Source organism: Aquarana catesbeiana, linkage group LG03, assembly GCF_042186555.1.
Source record: "Aquarana catesbeiana isolate 2022-GZ linkage group LG03, ASM4218655v1, whole genome shotgun sequence".
Lineage (NCBI taxonomy): Eukaryota > Metazoa > Chordata > Amphibia > Anura > Ranidae > Aquarana > Aquarana catesbeiana.
In genome coordinates, this window is record NC_133326.1 from 574,732,461 (window position 1) to 574,749,320 (window position 16,860).

General features: G+C 42.0%; 1 protein-coding gene across 3 annotated transcripts in view; it reads right to left on the reverse strand.

The window, feature by feature from the left end:
• The window catches only part of ARHGAP8 (Rho GTPase activating protein 8), a 157,531-nt gene that overhangs the window by 123,703 nt on the left and 16,968 nt on the right, over nucleotides 1–16,860 (reverse strand). For all 3 annotated transcript variants that reach the window (XM_073621928.1, XM_073621931.1, XM_073621932.1), the window contains exons 2-3: nucleotides 6,883–7,006; nucleotides 1,997–2,134 (exon numbers count right to left, since the gene is read on the reverse strand). In XM_073621928.1, coding sequence (XP_073478029.1) covers nucleotides 1,997–2,134; nucleotides 6,883–6,928 — 184 coding nt within the window. In that variant the 5' untranslated portion in view covers nucleotides 6,929–7,006. The remainder of the gene's footprint in view (nucleotides 1–1,996; nucleotides 2,135–6,882; nucleotides 7,007–16,860) is intronic.

Sequence of the window (16,860 nt, forward strand, 5' to 3'; positions counted from 1 at the left end):
TTCTATTGAAGTCTATGGGACCAAAAGCACTTGTAATCTGCCAAAAAGAAGCTCATGTACTTTTTTGAACTTCAGGCATTTTGCTACAGGCGACAGAACGCTCAGATCTGAACAGGGGCCATTGAAATGAATGGGATTTGGCTTGTTGAGCATTAAGCTTCAAGTAGAAAATCACTCAGGTGTGAACGGGGCCTAAGAAAGTCCCTGGCCCTTTCCAAAAATGCAGCGGCTGAAAAAAAGCATAGATGTGAACGTGCCCCATAGGAAACCATGTTAAATGGACTGTAGCGGGTCTCTGCACAAAGCAAAAAGCACCAAAAAAGGCATAGGTATGAACCAGGTCTTAGGCTCGATTCACACCTATGCATGTTGCTTTTGAGCGTTTTTGGAGGTTTTTTTTTCATGCTTGCCGCGTTTTTGAGCCGCGTTTTTGCCGCGTTTTAGCGGCGTTTTTGCCGCGATTTGCGTTTTGCGTTTTTTTTTTTTTTTTTTTTCATTTTTTTTACAGTCTTACAAAAAAATTACAAAAAAAAAAAAAAAAAAAAAAAAAACGGCAAAAACGCACCAAAAACGCACCAAAAACGCATCAAAAACGCTGCAAAAAAGGTGCACTTGCGTTTTTGATGCTTGTCCATTGAAAACCATTACATGCAAAACGCTGCATTTTGCATGAGAAAAAGTCCCCGACCCTTTCCAAAAACGCGGAGATACAAAAAAGCATTGATGTGAACATGTTCCATAGGAACCCATGTTAAAAAATTCCCGTGCATTTCTGCAAAATGCAAAATGCATCAAAAAACGCGCTAGTGTGAATGGGGCCTAAGTCTGCACACATTCCCAATATACATGTGATACACGCAAGGGTAACCCTATTCGTTTGTGATAAACCCTCTCTATTTGATCCTAGGTGCAGCCATCACAACTGCTACTTCTGTTATATATTTATATTTTATGATGTCATTTAAATTTTTTACATTTTATGATATGATTTATGTGCATACACCTTTTCCTTTTTTTGGTGCAGCCATCATGTCTCCTTCAATGACCCCAACAGCTATGGACCTGTCAGTCAAGTAATGTGGTGCTGGGATAGCCCCCGTGCGATCTTGGGCAAATGCACATTTATGTTGTTAATAATAATACAAATGAATAAGGAGGTGTAGTCTATGTATAGGACACACTGCAGATTAAATTTGGTCTGATGTTCTGGAGAGACGCTCCCGCGAACCGCCACTGTGCTATCACAGAGAACATAGTGACGTACGACCAGGGGGTGTGAGCAGCGCCAAGGCTGAATGATCTGACATTCCAAGAAGTGTCAATTTTAGAAGCAGTGTTTTGATTAACTAAAAGAGAGTATTGGTATATATGTTTGCATTGGTACAGCAATGTGTGCTGTAAACAAATTTCTGAAACCCATTTATAAAAGTCATTCTGATGCTTCATGAATATGAAACTCAGTAACGAGTCTGTACCCTAAGGACATACCTATAACAGACTATGTGACTGTTCCGGGGTACAGAAACCATAGGGGGCCCCAAGGCTGTTTGGTTACAAAATAATTTACGCAAGTAGCAAACAGAATTTGATAAAATATATAATTTTGGTTCTCTGTACAACTTTCATGAATGGAATTCATATTCTGTACTACTGTAAAAGCCACCATACATCTAAATTTTTTCTTATTTTGCTAACAGTAATCCGCACTGTGACTGCCTGACTAAAATGGCGCTTATGAACGGTGACTACGTCTGAAAGATGCAGTCACTATCCAGCAGATAATTTTCCTCCCGACTTTTGCAGTTAACCCACGCCTCAAAATGGGTCCTTAAGTGGAGATTAGATAGGCCTCTTAATGGTTTTGCCACATCACACATAGTAATGGTTCCACTGTACCCTAAAGATGGCCAGTCAGTGAATGCATTCCAGTACCTTTACTTTACCTACCAGTGCATACACACATCTGCTCATATCACACTTGTTGTCTACAACTTACCCGCTACATGAATTATACCATGACGGGCAATGTCATAGTAGGGATCATTTACACTGGCATCATTAAATTCTCGGGTTCCATCATCCGTGACTTGGACTCCACCCAACTGCGCCTGTTCTTCCTCATCTTTCTGCAGCTCTGAAAGAGTTACAAGAACACCATGGGATAATATATTATATATATATATATATATATATATATATATATATATATATATATATATATATATATATATATATATATATATATATATACACATATACACACACAGTGGGGACAGAAAGTATTCAGACCCCCTTACACTTTTCACTCTTTGTTATATTGCAGTCATTTGCTAAAATCATTTAAGTTCATTTTTTTCCTCATTGATGTACACACAGCACCCCATATTGATAGAAAAACACAGAATTGTGGACATTTTTGCAGATTTATTAAAAAAGAAAAACTGAAATATCACATTGTCCTAAGTATTCAGACCCTTTGCTGGTTCTACACCTTCATTTGAGTCCAGCTGTGTTTGACTATACTGATTGGACTTGATTAGGAAAGCCACACCCCTGTCTATATAAGACCTTACAGCTCACAGTGCATTTCAGAGCAAATGAGAATCATGAGGTCAAAGGAACTGCCTGAAGAGCTCAGAGACAGAATTGTGGCAAGGCACAGATCTGACCAAGGTTACAAAAAAAATTCTGCTGCACTTAAGGTTCCTAAGAGCACAGTGGCCTCCATAGTCCTTAAATGGAAGATGTTTGGGACGACCAGAACCCTTCCTAGAGCTGGCCGTCCAGCCAAACTGAGCTATCGAGGGAGAAGAGCCTTGGTGAGAGAGGTAAAGAAGAACCCAAAGATCACTGTGGCTGAGCTCCAGAGATGCAGTTGGGAGATGGGAGAAAGTTGTAGAAAGTCAACCATCACTGCAGCCCTCCACCAGTCTAAGCTTTATGGCAGAGTGGCCATAAAGTGGGAGTGGAAGCCTCTCCTCAGTGCAAGACACATGAACGCCTGCATGGAGTTTGCTAAAAAACCACCTGAAGGACTCCAAGATGGTGAGAAATAAGATTCTCTGGTCTGATGAGACCAAGATAGAATTTTTTGGTCTGAATTATGAGCGGTATGTGTGGAGAAAACCAGGCACTGCTCATCACCTGTCCAATACAGTCCCAACAGTGAAGCATGGTGGTGGCAGCATCATGCTGTGGGGAGTTTTTCAGCTGCAGGGACAGGACGACTGGTTGCAATCGAGGGAAAGATGAATGCGGCCAAGTATATCCTGGACGAAAACCTTCTCCAGAGTTCTCAGGAACTCAGACTGGGCCGAAGTTTTACCTTCCAACAAGACAATGACCCTAAGCACACAGCTAAAATAATGAAGGAGTGGCTTCACAACAACTCCGTGACTGTTCTTGAATGGCCCAGCCAGAGCCCTGACTAAAACCCAATTGAGCATCTCTGGAGAGACCTAAAAATGGCTGTCCACCAACGTTTACCATCCAACCTAACAGAACTGGAGAGGATCTGCAAGGAGGAATGGCAGAGAATCCCCAAATCCAGGTATGAAAAACTTGTTGCATCTTTCCCAAAAAGACTCATGGCTGTATTAGATCAAAAGGGTGCTTCTACTAAATACTGAGCAAAGGGTCTGAATACTTAGGACCATGTGATATTTCAGTTTTTCTTTTTTAATAAATGTGCAAAAATGTCAACAATTCTGTGTTTTTCTGTCAATATGGGGTGCTGTGTGTACATTACTGAAGAAAAAAAATTAACGTAAATGATTTTAACAAATGGCTGCAATATAACAAAGAGTGAAAAATTTAAGGGGGTCTGAATACTTTCCATCCCCACTGTGTGTGTGTGTGTGTGTGTGTGTGTATTATATATATATATATATATATATATATATATATATATATATATATATATATATAAAAATATACAGTGGGGATCGAAAGTTTGGGCACCTCAGGGAAAAAATGTGTATTAATGTGCATAACGAAGCCAAAGAAAGATGGAAAAATCTCCAAATGGCATCAAATTACAGATTAGACATTCTTATAATATATCAAAAAAAGTTAGATTTTATTTCCATCATTTACACTTTCAAAATTACAGAAAAGAAAAAAATGGCGTCTGCAAAAGTTTGGGCACCCTGCAGAATTTATAGCATGCACTGCCCCCTTTGCAAAGCTGAGACCTGCCAGTGCCATGGATTGTTCTCAATCATCGACTGGGAAGACCAGGTGATATCAATCTCAAAGGTTTTAAATGGCCAGACTCATCTGACCTTGCCCCAACAATCAGCACCATGGGTTCTTCTAAGCAGTTGTCTAGAAAACTGAAACTGAAAATAGTTGACGCTCACAAAGCTGGAGAAGGCTATAGGAAGATAGCAAAGCGTTTTCAGATGTCAATATCCTCTGTTCGGAATGTAATTAAGAAATGGCAGTCATCAGGAACAGTGGAAGTTAAAGTAAGATCTGGAAGACCAAGAAAAATATCAGACAGAACAGCTCGCAGGATTGTGAGAAAAGCAATTCAAAACCCACATTTGACTGCACAATCCCTCCAGAAAGATCTGGCAGACACTGGAGTTGTGGTACACTATTCCACTATAAAGAGATACTTGTACAAATGTGGTCTTCATGGAAGAGTCATCAGAAGAAAACCTCTTCTACGTCCTCACCACAAAAATCAGCGTTTGAACTTTGCAAATGAACATATAGACAAGCCTGAGGCATTTTGGAAACAAGTTCTGTGGACCGATGAGGTTAAAATAGAACTTTTTGACCGGAATGAGCAAAGGTACATTTGGAGAAGAAAGGGCACAGAATTTAATGAAAAGAACCTCTGTCCAACTGTTAAGCATGGGGGTGGATCAATCATGCTTTGGGGTTGTATTGCAGCCAGTGGCACAGGGAATATTTCACGAGTAGAAGGAAAAATGGATTCAATAAAATTTCAGCAAATTTTGGATGGTAACTTGATGCCATCTGTGAAAAAGCTGAAGTTAAAGAGAGAATGGCTTCTACAAATGGATAATGATCCTAAACACACCTCAAAATCCATGGGGGATTACATCAAGAGGCGTAAACTGAAGGTTTTGCCATGGCCTTCACATTCTTCTGACCTCAACATTATTGAAAATCTATCTATGACCTTAAAAGAGCAGTGCGTGACAGACAGCCCAGAAATCTCAAAGAACTGGAAGACTTTTGTAAGGAAGAATGGGCAAAGATACCTCAAACAAGAATTGAAAGACTCTTGGCTGGCTACAAAAAGCGTTTGCAAGCTGTGATACTTGCCAAAGGGGGCAGTACAAGATATTAACTCTGCAGGGTGCCCAAACTTTTGCAGACACCATTTTTTTGTTTTCTGTAATTTTGAAAGTGTAAATGATGGAAATAAAATCTAACTTTTTTTGACATATTATAAGAATGTCTAATCTGTAATTTGATGCCATTTGGAGATTTTTCCATCTTTCCTTGGCTTCGTTATGCACATTAATACACATTTTTACCTGGGGTGCCCAAACTTTCAGTCCCTACTGTACACACAGTATCTCACAAAAGTGAGTACACCCCTCACATGTTTGTAAATATTTTATTATATCTTTTCATGTGACAACACTGAAGAAATTACACTTTGCTACAATGTAAAGTAGTGAGTGTACAGCTTGTATAACAGTGTAAATTTGCAGCCCCCTCAAAATAACGCAACACACAGCCATTAATGTGAGTACACCCCTAAGTGAAAATGTCCAAATTGGGGCCAATAAGCCATTTTCCCTCCCCGGTGTCATGTGACTCATTAGGGTTACAAGGTCTCAGGTGTGAATGGGGAGCAGGTGTGTTAAATTTGGTGTAATTGCTCTCACTCTCTCATACTGGTCACTGGAAGTTCAACATGGCACCTCATGGCAAAGAACTCTCTGAGGATCTGAAAAAAAGAATTGTTGCACTACATATAGATGGTCTAGGCTATAAGAAGATTGCCAAGACCCTGAAATTGAGCTGCAGCACGGTGGCCAAGACCATACAGTGGTTTACCAGGACAGGTTCCACTCAGGACAGGCCTCACCGTGGTTGACAAAAGAAGTTGAGCGCACAAGCTCAGCATCATATCCAGAGATTGTCTTTGGGAAATAGATGTATGAGTGCTGCCAACATTGCTGCAGAGGTTGAAGGGGCGGGGGTTCAGAAGGAAGCCTCTTCTAAAGATGATGCACAAGAAAGCCCGCAAACAGTTTGCTGAAGACAAGCAGACTAAGGACATGGATTACTGGAACCATGTCCTGTGGTCTGACGAGACCAAGATAAACTTATTTGGTTCAGATGGTGTCAAGCGTGTGTGGCGGAAACCAGGTGAGGAGTACAAAGACGAGTTGTCTTGCCTATATTCAAGCATGGTGGTGGGAGTGCCATGGTCTGGGGCTGCATGAGTGCTGCTGGCACTAGGGAGCTACAGTTCATTGAGTTAAGGGAACCATGAATGCCAACATGTACTGTAAAATACTGAAGCAGAGCATGATCCCCTCCCTTCGGAGCCTGAGCCGCAGGGCAGTATTCCAACGTGATAAGGACCCCAAACACACCTCCAAGATGACCACTGCCTTGCTAAAGAAGCTGAGGTTAAAGGTGATGGACTGGCCAAGCATGTCTCCAGACCTAAACCCTATTGAGCATCTGTGGGGCATCCTCAAATGGAAGGTGGAGGAGGGCAAAGTCTCTAACATCCACCAGCTCCATGATGTTGTCATGGAGGAGTGAAAGAGGACTCCAGTGGCAACCTGTGAAGCTCTGGTGAACTCTATGCCCAATAGGGTTAAGGCAGTGCTAGAAAATAATCTCTATCTCTATCAACTAGTTTCCCTTTAAATTACATACCTATTTCGGCTAGCTCCTCAAAGTCAAAGGAGTTCATGCTCTGCATGTCAGTGAAGAGGGATGAAGGGAGCCACAGCACTCCCTGCCTGCAGAACTGGAGGGAAGCACAGGTGCACCTTCACACCTGCAAAAGAAAGAAATATGATGAAAGCCATGAAACCGTTCCCCAGAAATATTCACATTAATACAACTTTGCATGTAATTAATCTATGCACTTTATTTTACTGAAATGTAATTGATATATATATATATATATCTCATACACAAATGTAAATAAAGTAAAGAATCTTAACAAAGAAATCACTCCTTTTTATGCAAAAAGTAATGTCCATTCATTACAAAAAAGAAATACAGCAAATGAACCCCTTCACAACCCCGCTATAGTCGAATGTCGGCTACAGTGTGGCCGCACTTTCCCGGGAGGCTGTCATATGATGTCCTCCCATGCTCACGCTGCCTGTGTGCCCCTTGCGGTGGGCATCGGAGATCGCTGCATCCTTTGGATTGGGGTAAAAAGGCAATCACGCAAGCTCTTTGCCACGTGATCAGCTGTGTCCAATCACAGCTGATCACAATGTAAACAGGATTTGCCGGCAATTATCCCCTAATGCTGACATCACATGAGGACAGCCGAAAACCAGCAAATCCACACAGGGGACATCTGCACTGACAATCAGGGCACTGATCATCAGTGTCCTGGTGATAATTGCAGACAGTGCCCACCAGTTATGCCAATCTATGCCCACCAGTGCTGCCAATCAGTGCCCATCAGTGATGCCTTTTATTGCCAATCAGTGCAGCCTATCAGTGCATATGAGTGAAGGAGAAAAATTGCTTTTTTTTTTTTTAATATTCTGTCTTTTTCATTTGTTTAGCAAAAAATAAAAAGCCCATTGGTGATCATATACCACCAGAAAAAGCTCTGTCTCGAAAAAATGATAAAAATTTTGTTTGTTTGGGTACAGTGTTGCATGACCGCACAATTGTCATTCAAAGTGCGACAGCACTAAAAGCCGACAACTGGCCTGGTCAGGAAGGGGCTGAAAGTGCCCAGTGGGCAAGTGGTTAAACAAAATTTTATATCTGCTCAAATCTACTACTACAGTACTAATACTACTACATTAGCATGTGCTATTATGGAGTGGCACAAGATAGTGGTTCTGCATAGAATGATGATACAAATTTATGTAGTAAACATGGGCCAACAACAAGTTAGGGGACACAGCGGTCAGCACTAAAAGCAGTGGCAGGGTGCATTTTCTTTAAATTCTTTCAATGGGATTGGGGCAAGGGGGAGGACTGTATAGTGAATGTAAATGTACATTTTTATATTACCCTCTCGGATCCCTAAATCCCACCCATGGACCACTTAGGGGTACATGGGCCCCATGTTAAGAACCCCCCGATCTAGCCCCCTCCTCCCCAGCCTGATAGACTCTGTCCCGTCCCTCTCATTTATTAGATTGCAGTTCTTTCAATCATGAAGGTTCGGCAGCCCATGTGGGCATTACCTAGAGCAATTACAGTTTGTCTGGGAACACCCATTTCCCTATATTGACATTCACCCATCAAGGCAAAAACTTTTTTTTACTTGTCTGGTTGCTTTAACATGCAGATGCATATGCAGATGAGTGAAACAAAATATGTGCAAAAGTACAATGTTACTTTTTTTTAATCTTACCTCTGAACAGCTTTTGTATTTACACAGCAACTCCCTGCTGTCATTTTGACATTTGGGAATTGCCAACAAGGACAAGTGGGGGGATTGGCAACAGGACAGAAGGACAGGGCATACTACCACTGTCCACAACTGGTTAATAACTTGAAGTGTTTGTCCGGGCAAAATAAAAAAAAACATTCAGTACATTTTAACCACTTAAGGACCAGCCTCGTTTTGGATTTTAGGTGTTTACATGTTTAAAACAGGTTTTTTTTGCTAGAAAATTACTTAGAACCCCCAAACATTATATATTTTTTTTTTCTAACACCCTAGAGAATAAAATGGCGGTCGTTGCAATACTTTTTTTTGCACCGTATTTGTGCAGCGGTCTTATAAGCGCACTTTTTTTGGAAAAAATTCACTTTTTTGAATAAAAAAAATAAGAGAACAGTAAAGTTAGCCCAATTTTTTTTATATTGTGAAATATAATGTTACTCCAAGTAAATTGATACCAAACATGTCACGCTTCAAAATTGTGCCCGCTCGTGGAATGGCGTCAAACTTTTACCCTTAAAAATCTCCTTAGGCGACGTTTAAAAAATTCTACAGGTTGCATGTTTTGCGTTACAGAGGAGGTCTAGGGCTAGAATTATTGCTCTCGCTCTACCGGTTGCGGCTATATGTGTGGTTTGACCACCGCTTTCATATGCGGGCGCTACTCGCGTATGCGTTCGCTTCTGCGCGCGAGCTCGTCGGGACGGGGGTTTTTTAAAAAAAAAATTTATTATTTATTTTACATTATTTTATATATTTTTACACTGTTAAAAAAAAAAATTGTGTCACTTTTATTCCTATTACAAGGAATGTAAACATCCCTTGTAATAGAAAAAAGCATGACAGGACCTCTTGACGTCGCTTCCGCCCAGCAGTGTCATGGAGACGAGTGGGCGCCTTCTTAGCCTCACTCGTCTCCAGGCACAGGCCGCTACAGACGGCTCCGGTAAGCGGCGGAGGGCACCAGATCGCGGTGGGAGGGGGGCCCCTCTCCCACCACCAATAAAAGTGATCTCGCGGCGAATCCGCCGAAGGGTCCACTTTTATCAGAAAGCCAACCGCTGCACGAAAATGGGGATACCGGGGTTATGGCAGCTAGCTGCTGCCATAACAAAGATATCCACCGGCAAAGTTTGGACGTACATCGGCGTGCGGCGGTCCGGAAGTGGTTAAGAATGCTTTTTCCCTTTAAAAATGATGAAAGTACAGACCTGTTGATCCATCAGAATTCCAACTAGCTACTAACATCCTGTGTAGTGATTAAAACACAATCTCTCCCAATCAGTGTTGTTAGACCTACAGTCTAGACTCCAGAACTCCACCTATCCCCACCCCTGTCTCTCTCCGCAGGCATACATCGATATATTTCCTAGCAAAATGCTTTTGCTGTGACTGTGTGTAGGGAAAAAGCTCTTAGGAGATGTAGATCTGGGGGCGTTCCTATATCAGTAGTAACTGACTGTTTCTTGCTAAAAGGTAAAAAAATAAAAAAATTTAAAAAAAGCCGAAGCATACTGTATAAGACAAGGGCAATGTTTAGGGTAGGGTTGTGCCTGAAACCGATACTTTGTAAAAAAAAAAAAAAAAAGATGGCAATTATTGGTTGTTAATGTAGTTGTATACCCCACTTTGTGATTTTTACCTACAGGCAAGCCTATACTAAGACTTACCTGTAGGTAAAATGAATATCTCCTAAACATACACCATTTAGGAGATATTCACCCTGCATGCAGCCGCTGACGTCAGGTCCGGCATACTTCAGAGGTTCTTGCCGGAACCGAGGGCTCCCACGCGCATGTGCGGGAATGACCTCATCGCGGCTCCGGCCACTCAGAGAGCTGGAGCCCACTAACCCAGATGAAATGCCGGGGGAACATGTCAGCCCTCTTAGCGGTGACCGGGTGCCGCTGTGGGGGGCTTCATTCTAAGGTATTTCATAATGTGCTAGTATGCAATGCATACTAGCACATTATGCCATTGTCTTGCAGGGTTTTTTTTTGTTTTTGTTTTCAGCGGTTTACTACCGCTCTAAGAAGCAGGGCCGCCACATCCTTAACAACCGATGACTCATTCAGCTGTCAGTGGGGTTTCCCTGTTGACAGCTGAAGTGTAAAGGAAGACCCGGCAATTGGAGTTGTCAAAAAAAAGCAGCCGGGCAATGTTAATGAATGTTGCTCAGCCACTGAAATAGAAAGATAAAAAGAAACATTGTTTCTTTTTGTATCTTTCTGTTTATTCATCTACAGATCAAAGGAAATAAATTTGATCTGCAAATTAAGTCAGTTTAAAGAGGAACTGAAGTCTCCTTACATAATTTGTAAAAAAAACATCTTTGCCATTCTGAAGCTTCCCTCCAACCATTTTGCATATTATTTTATATATACTGGATTCTGTGCTTGCCAAATATGCTGCAGAAATCTCCCTCCACTAAGTCTGGCTGCATCCATTTTAACTGTGGGCAGCTGAAGCTGCTGCCTGTTCACTTCCTGGATTTACACAGACACACAGTGGTACACCTCCAGCTCTGCAGCTCTCATTGGCCCTCTTATGACTCACCCCCTCCCTTCCTTGCGAGAGAGAGAGAGAGAGAGAGAGAGAGAGAGAGAGAGAGAGAGAGAGAGAGAGAGATAGATATGCATGATTTCATATGTCTGGGCTTTTTACCAGACAAGAAACAGGAAGTGGGCTGTATAAGGTATTTACTGGCAGAAAAAAAATGTTACTATCCAAAGTTAAAACAACAAGGGGAGAAGAGTTAATAAATGGAATAATGAAAAACATAACCGAAGTTACGCTTTAAGCAACCTGTCAAGTAAAAAAAAAAAAAAAATTTATTAAATGATCTTCTGTTTAACTCCTTATTAACCCTTAATTTACTTTAATCAGTCTTAATTAAAGTGTTTGTTAACGCAAAAAAGATCCTGTTCCCTTAAAGCATGTTGAACAGCACAATGCGTGTGCTGTGTCCATAGGTGTGCACAGCCTATTGCATTAGGGTGTGCACCCCAAAGCTCAAACACACGTCTTTCTTTGCAGCTTCACCTGCAGGGGGCAGTGAATAAATGGGAAGTGCTCTGTGCTGAGTGGCTTCCTGTTCATTCACAAACTGAAGCATAGTAAACAGTTTACTGTGCTTCAGTTATGAATGAACACAGTGAGTGAGTGTTTTCCCTGCATTCATTTAGAATTGGAGGGGACAGGTAAATTATATATTTACTAGCCCCTTCCCCCGCTCTCAATTCTGAAACATCCTCCACAGCAACTGGATGGAGAGGAGAGGAGGGAAGCCGGCATCACTGCTAGGGGAAAAGGGGCAACATGGGGGAAGCCTGGGCAGTAGGGGGAATCTGCAAGAGTGATTAGGGTGTGCCTAGGCACACCCGGCACACCCCCTGTGCACGCCTATGGCTGTGTCATTTGGCCCCCTGTATCACCTGTAATACCTGGCTGATCGTGCCAGTTTCTACCCTCCCCCTGTACGCTGACTCCGATATATCAGGGCTGCCGAGCTCTGACACCAGAGTCAGAATATGTGCCTCCGTCATCCGCAGCCTGCTCTGTGTCTCCTGTGTGCTCTCCCCCCTCTCTGCCTTACAGCTCTGTGTTCAGGCTGCCCCCTCCCATCCTGCTGCTCAAATTACTGTTTATTTTTAATATAATCCTCTCAGTTTTTTAATGTAATGGCCGCCTGTGACTGTGCTTTATGAAAACAATGCTGTATATACCTTGTTTACAGAGCGCTGATCTGCGCTCATCGACCCGCCGCTTCTCTCCTCTCTCAGCCCGACAGATGTAGTGGGCGGGGCCGCCTCTCTCCTCTCCTTCTCTCCTCCTGATTTACGTCAGGGGGGGATTCCTCGGCCCCACCCACTGCGTCTGTCGGGCCGAGAGAGGACAGAAGTGACGGGTCAATGAGCGCAGATCAGCGCTCTGTAAACAAGGTATATACAACATTACTTTCATAAAGCACAGTCACAGGGTGACATTACAGTAAAAAACAGAGAGGATTATGAAAAAAATACATTGGTGGGTTAACAACCACTCCTTATTCTCCTTCTCCATCTAATTATTATTTTCCTGCAGATTTTTTTTTTTTTTTTTGCTCAATTCTATTTTATAAACTATTAATAATTAAAACTTTTTTTTGTTTGCTTTGTTCATTACATTTTTTTTACTCCTTTAACAAATATTTACACATTTCATATTGAAAAAAGTGCAACATTTTTAAAAAATGTATTTAATTTGTAAATAGCTTTTCAATGCTTTGTACCATTGCTAACAGCTGAAGTGTAAACAAAACAGTTGCAGTATGTATCGGCGAATAATTAAAAAAAAAAAAAAAAGTATCGTACTCGTAAAAAATTGGCATCGGTGCATTCCTAGTTTAGGGGGTAAATTTGGGTAATAGATGGACATACATTTTAAGTTAGCTAATAAAAGGGTAATCACATAACTCCAAGCCCCGTCAATTGTTTTCTAACACAATACAACACTAATTCCATCATACATGTACAAAATGGGGTTTTTAAAACATTATCAGACAATAACAATACTAGTTTACATTAAAAACATAGCCAAATCGTCGACTTGGTTTCCATGACAACCAACACTGCTAACTGGGGGGTGGCAAGGGCATCATATTCGACCTGCCGATTAATATGCACCAGCGTGTTAGCATGGCGGAGCCTCCACCTTTCCCTGCCACTTATCACCTGTGTGTACATTGTCTGCAAATAATCATTTTCAAATTATGCAAAAAACACCAAGCGGCTAATCTGTTTGCTGTTTTACTTGCAAACTGTACAAAGCGTTAATGAGTGGCTGGATGGTGCAACGTTAAATTAACACTCGAATAGAAATTCCATCTCTGGGGATTAAACGCTTTGAACCTAGTGGCTGCGTCGAGATTTTGTTAGAGGCGGTTAGAGTTTTAATTAAATTAACCTGACATGCTTCTGGACAAAAGGCCTCTTGTATTACCTCCATAGTTTCTAATTATAGTCTAATGCTCACCAGGGACTTACTGGGGTGTATTAAATTCCTTTCCTATTAAACGGGAGACAAAGAGGAGTGAAAGCTCTGATGTGACAGGGCGATGTGCAGATTGTGTCCCGGAAGATTTTTTTTCTTTCTTGTTTTGGTTTTCAGTTACTCAAGTCACAGTCAAGCACAGACACCTTTCAGAGTCACTGCATGCCTGTTGAAGGGAATGTATCTGCATTGTATTAATTTTGCTCGTCATTTATAAATACAATAGTGGTCCATAATCTTATGTGCAAATATGTTGAATAGTTTTTTCACTGCACTAAAAACATTTCAGGAAGAAAAACAATTTTTTTTCTTCATTGGTGTTCTGTTTCTCTGCTCCTCCCTATACAGATGCTGAATTTGTGGGCTTTACTTTTGTTTAGCAGTGGCAGAGCCCAGCTGTCACTCCCCCCCCATGTAGTGAGCATGTCTGTCGGCCATGGTTAGATTGTGCACTAACATAATTAAAACAGGTACCATTCCCATTAGACAAGTCCTGAAAGCTACCATCGCCACACAGGGTTCTACTGTGTACATGCCTGTCACTGATGAGCTTGGCATTTTCTGACTAGGTGTGTGCAATGGCCAAAAAGCTGTAACCCGTACGGGGCCAACTATATTTGGGGCATTTCCCACCCCACAGCTGCCTGTATACATGCCCCTTGTATACATGCAGCTGCAAGGTGGGGAATGCCCAGGCCGAATGTGAGTGGCCCAGTGCAGGTGATAGTTTCCTAGTGGGATTGCACACATGGGCTCAGATTCTAGTGCAAACACACCCAAGCTCATCACTAGTGTCTGGAAAGGTTTAGCTTACATGCCTCTCCCCTTGTAATACTACTGATGGTGCTTGTCTTGGGCACTGACTACTGTAATACTACTGACGGTGCTTGTCATGGGCAAGAGCACAGAGCGGGACACAAGCGTTGTCAATCAGGACTCATTAGTTATTCATCTCCTTGCTAGCTGCATGTCTCTTATCTTCAAGGAATCTAATGGTTTAATTTCTTTATAAAAATGACAGAGTCTTTAAAAGCATAGTACTACATTTAAGCACATATCAGACACGGTGCTAACACTGCAGAATTTACCTTTCATTGCCTAAGGCAGACCATACATGATTCATTTTCTTATTTCAATCAGCAGGTTAAACGAAAATAGACAATTCAATGGATGGGGGGAAATTGCTCCCACTCCACTGAGCTATTGTATGCTCACAGTTGGGGGGGGGGGATTTCCCTTCCGTCAGAATATACTGATCGGCACCGCCCAAATTACACATCCTGCACCCCCTGCTTCTCACCATTGATCACCGGAGGCTTTCAGTAAAATACTGAGGAGGGAACCTTTTTTTAAAACGAGCATCCACAGCAGTATTCTGGGAACTGGTGAGAGAGATATCCACCCATTATTGACATGGCTAGCAGAGACTGAGAAAGTCACTGAGAGCAGGACACCAAGTGCACCCAACCCATACCGCATCTATACCAGCCCTATACAGCACTTCTACTAAACATATACTGCAACTATACCAACCCTATTCTGCAGCTATACCCAACTGTCATTGCATCTGACCCACACCTACACTGCACCTATATTACACCGATACTGCATCTTTACTGGAACTATACTACATACTGGTTTACTAAAACTGTCAAGTGCACTACCACTTCTTACAGGGCCCCAGCGATAGTCGGCAGAAGAACAACATAAAGTGTTTCTTTCATTTTTACGGTCAGTGCACATTCAGTCAGGCTAGGCCCCACTGGTCCTGTGATATAAATGAGGAACAGTGGTCAAAAACAGAGAGCCCCGAAATGGAGAGCCCCTGAGAAGAAAGGCCCAGTGCCCGGAAGAGAACCCCGTAAAGGAGAAGATCAGACAGCCACACCCAGGAAGAGCATAGGAATGTTGCCTGCTACTGCTATGATGTAGAAAGTCATCAAGACCTGGGGTTCATCCCTGAAGATTCCAGCACTGGGAAATGCCACTAATGGATTCCATTTATCATACATGGACCTTTGCAGGTATGCTGGGGCAGCCTGAGTTAGGAGTCGGGATGTAGGAAAAATCTTGTTCTTGCACGTTGGACTTTGAGATGTTAATTTTGCACCTTTCTAAGTAAAGCTCTGAAACTTTGTTTTGTTCCCACTTGGTCTAAAGTTACTCAAGGGGTGTAATGCAAAACCAACACACATGGTCGGTAGTTCGGTTCACTAAACACACTGGGGTATGAAGACGTCAGTAACGAAGTTAGTGCAGTGTGCAGATACCAGTTGTTACCCATAGTAATGGAAGTCAGTACCTGTTTCTTGGACATTTGGTATTACTTTTAGTGATTTTCTGTGGTATTGCATGCCTTGTACACTCAACCTAGTGTGTCAGAGGGGCTTAAGTTCTTATGGAGTTCGAGGCAAATAACAGAGGGCTCATCTTAACTAGTGGCTCCTAAAGGGTAGTGCTACAATAGAAAGAATTTTTTCTATGCACCCTTACATTGAGGGTGTATTTATCTTTGCAGATCAATGCAGGTCAATAGACATGGAAAATGGAGATTATTAGTACAATGTTTAGCCAACTGCATACATATTTATGTGACTTCAAATAGCCATTAAAAAGGAATTTGTTTTTGCTTTCACATCTTACATGCTTGCTGTTCCATGTCTGTCTGTCTGTCTGCATATCTCAGTAGATATTTTTTATTTCTCATGAGCAGCCTTTAGCAACAGTTGAAATTATGTTTTGTGATAGCACCCAATATGTGAACAACTCATTATGTGAACAAACTTGTTGCCACTATCAATTCCAATAAACCATAAAACATCTCACAGGAAAACATTGAGTTTTTTCATCAAAGACGTGATGACCTCCTCAGAGTGTGACATACGTTATCTGCAGTCTTTCCAGTGCTTACACATGACATCATGACATAAAACCCATGTACCCATTACTGATGTTCCAGAGAGTATCTACTGTCAGAGGCTGCTGAAGTCAGGGGACTAAGATGTATTGACTACTTTCCTTAACCACTTGCCGACCAGCCGCCGTCATTATACTGTGGCAGGTTGGCACGGCTGCTTTAAGAGCTCTAGGGGGCATGACGCCAGAGCCGATCTGTGTGGCCGGCGGACATTGCGACCCGCAATCGCTCCTCAGAGAGCCAGAACGGGGATCTGTCAATAAAAACAAACAGATCCCCGTTCTGTCAGGGAAGTAGAGAGAGATCTGTTGTTCCT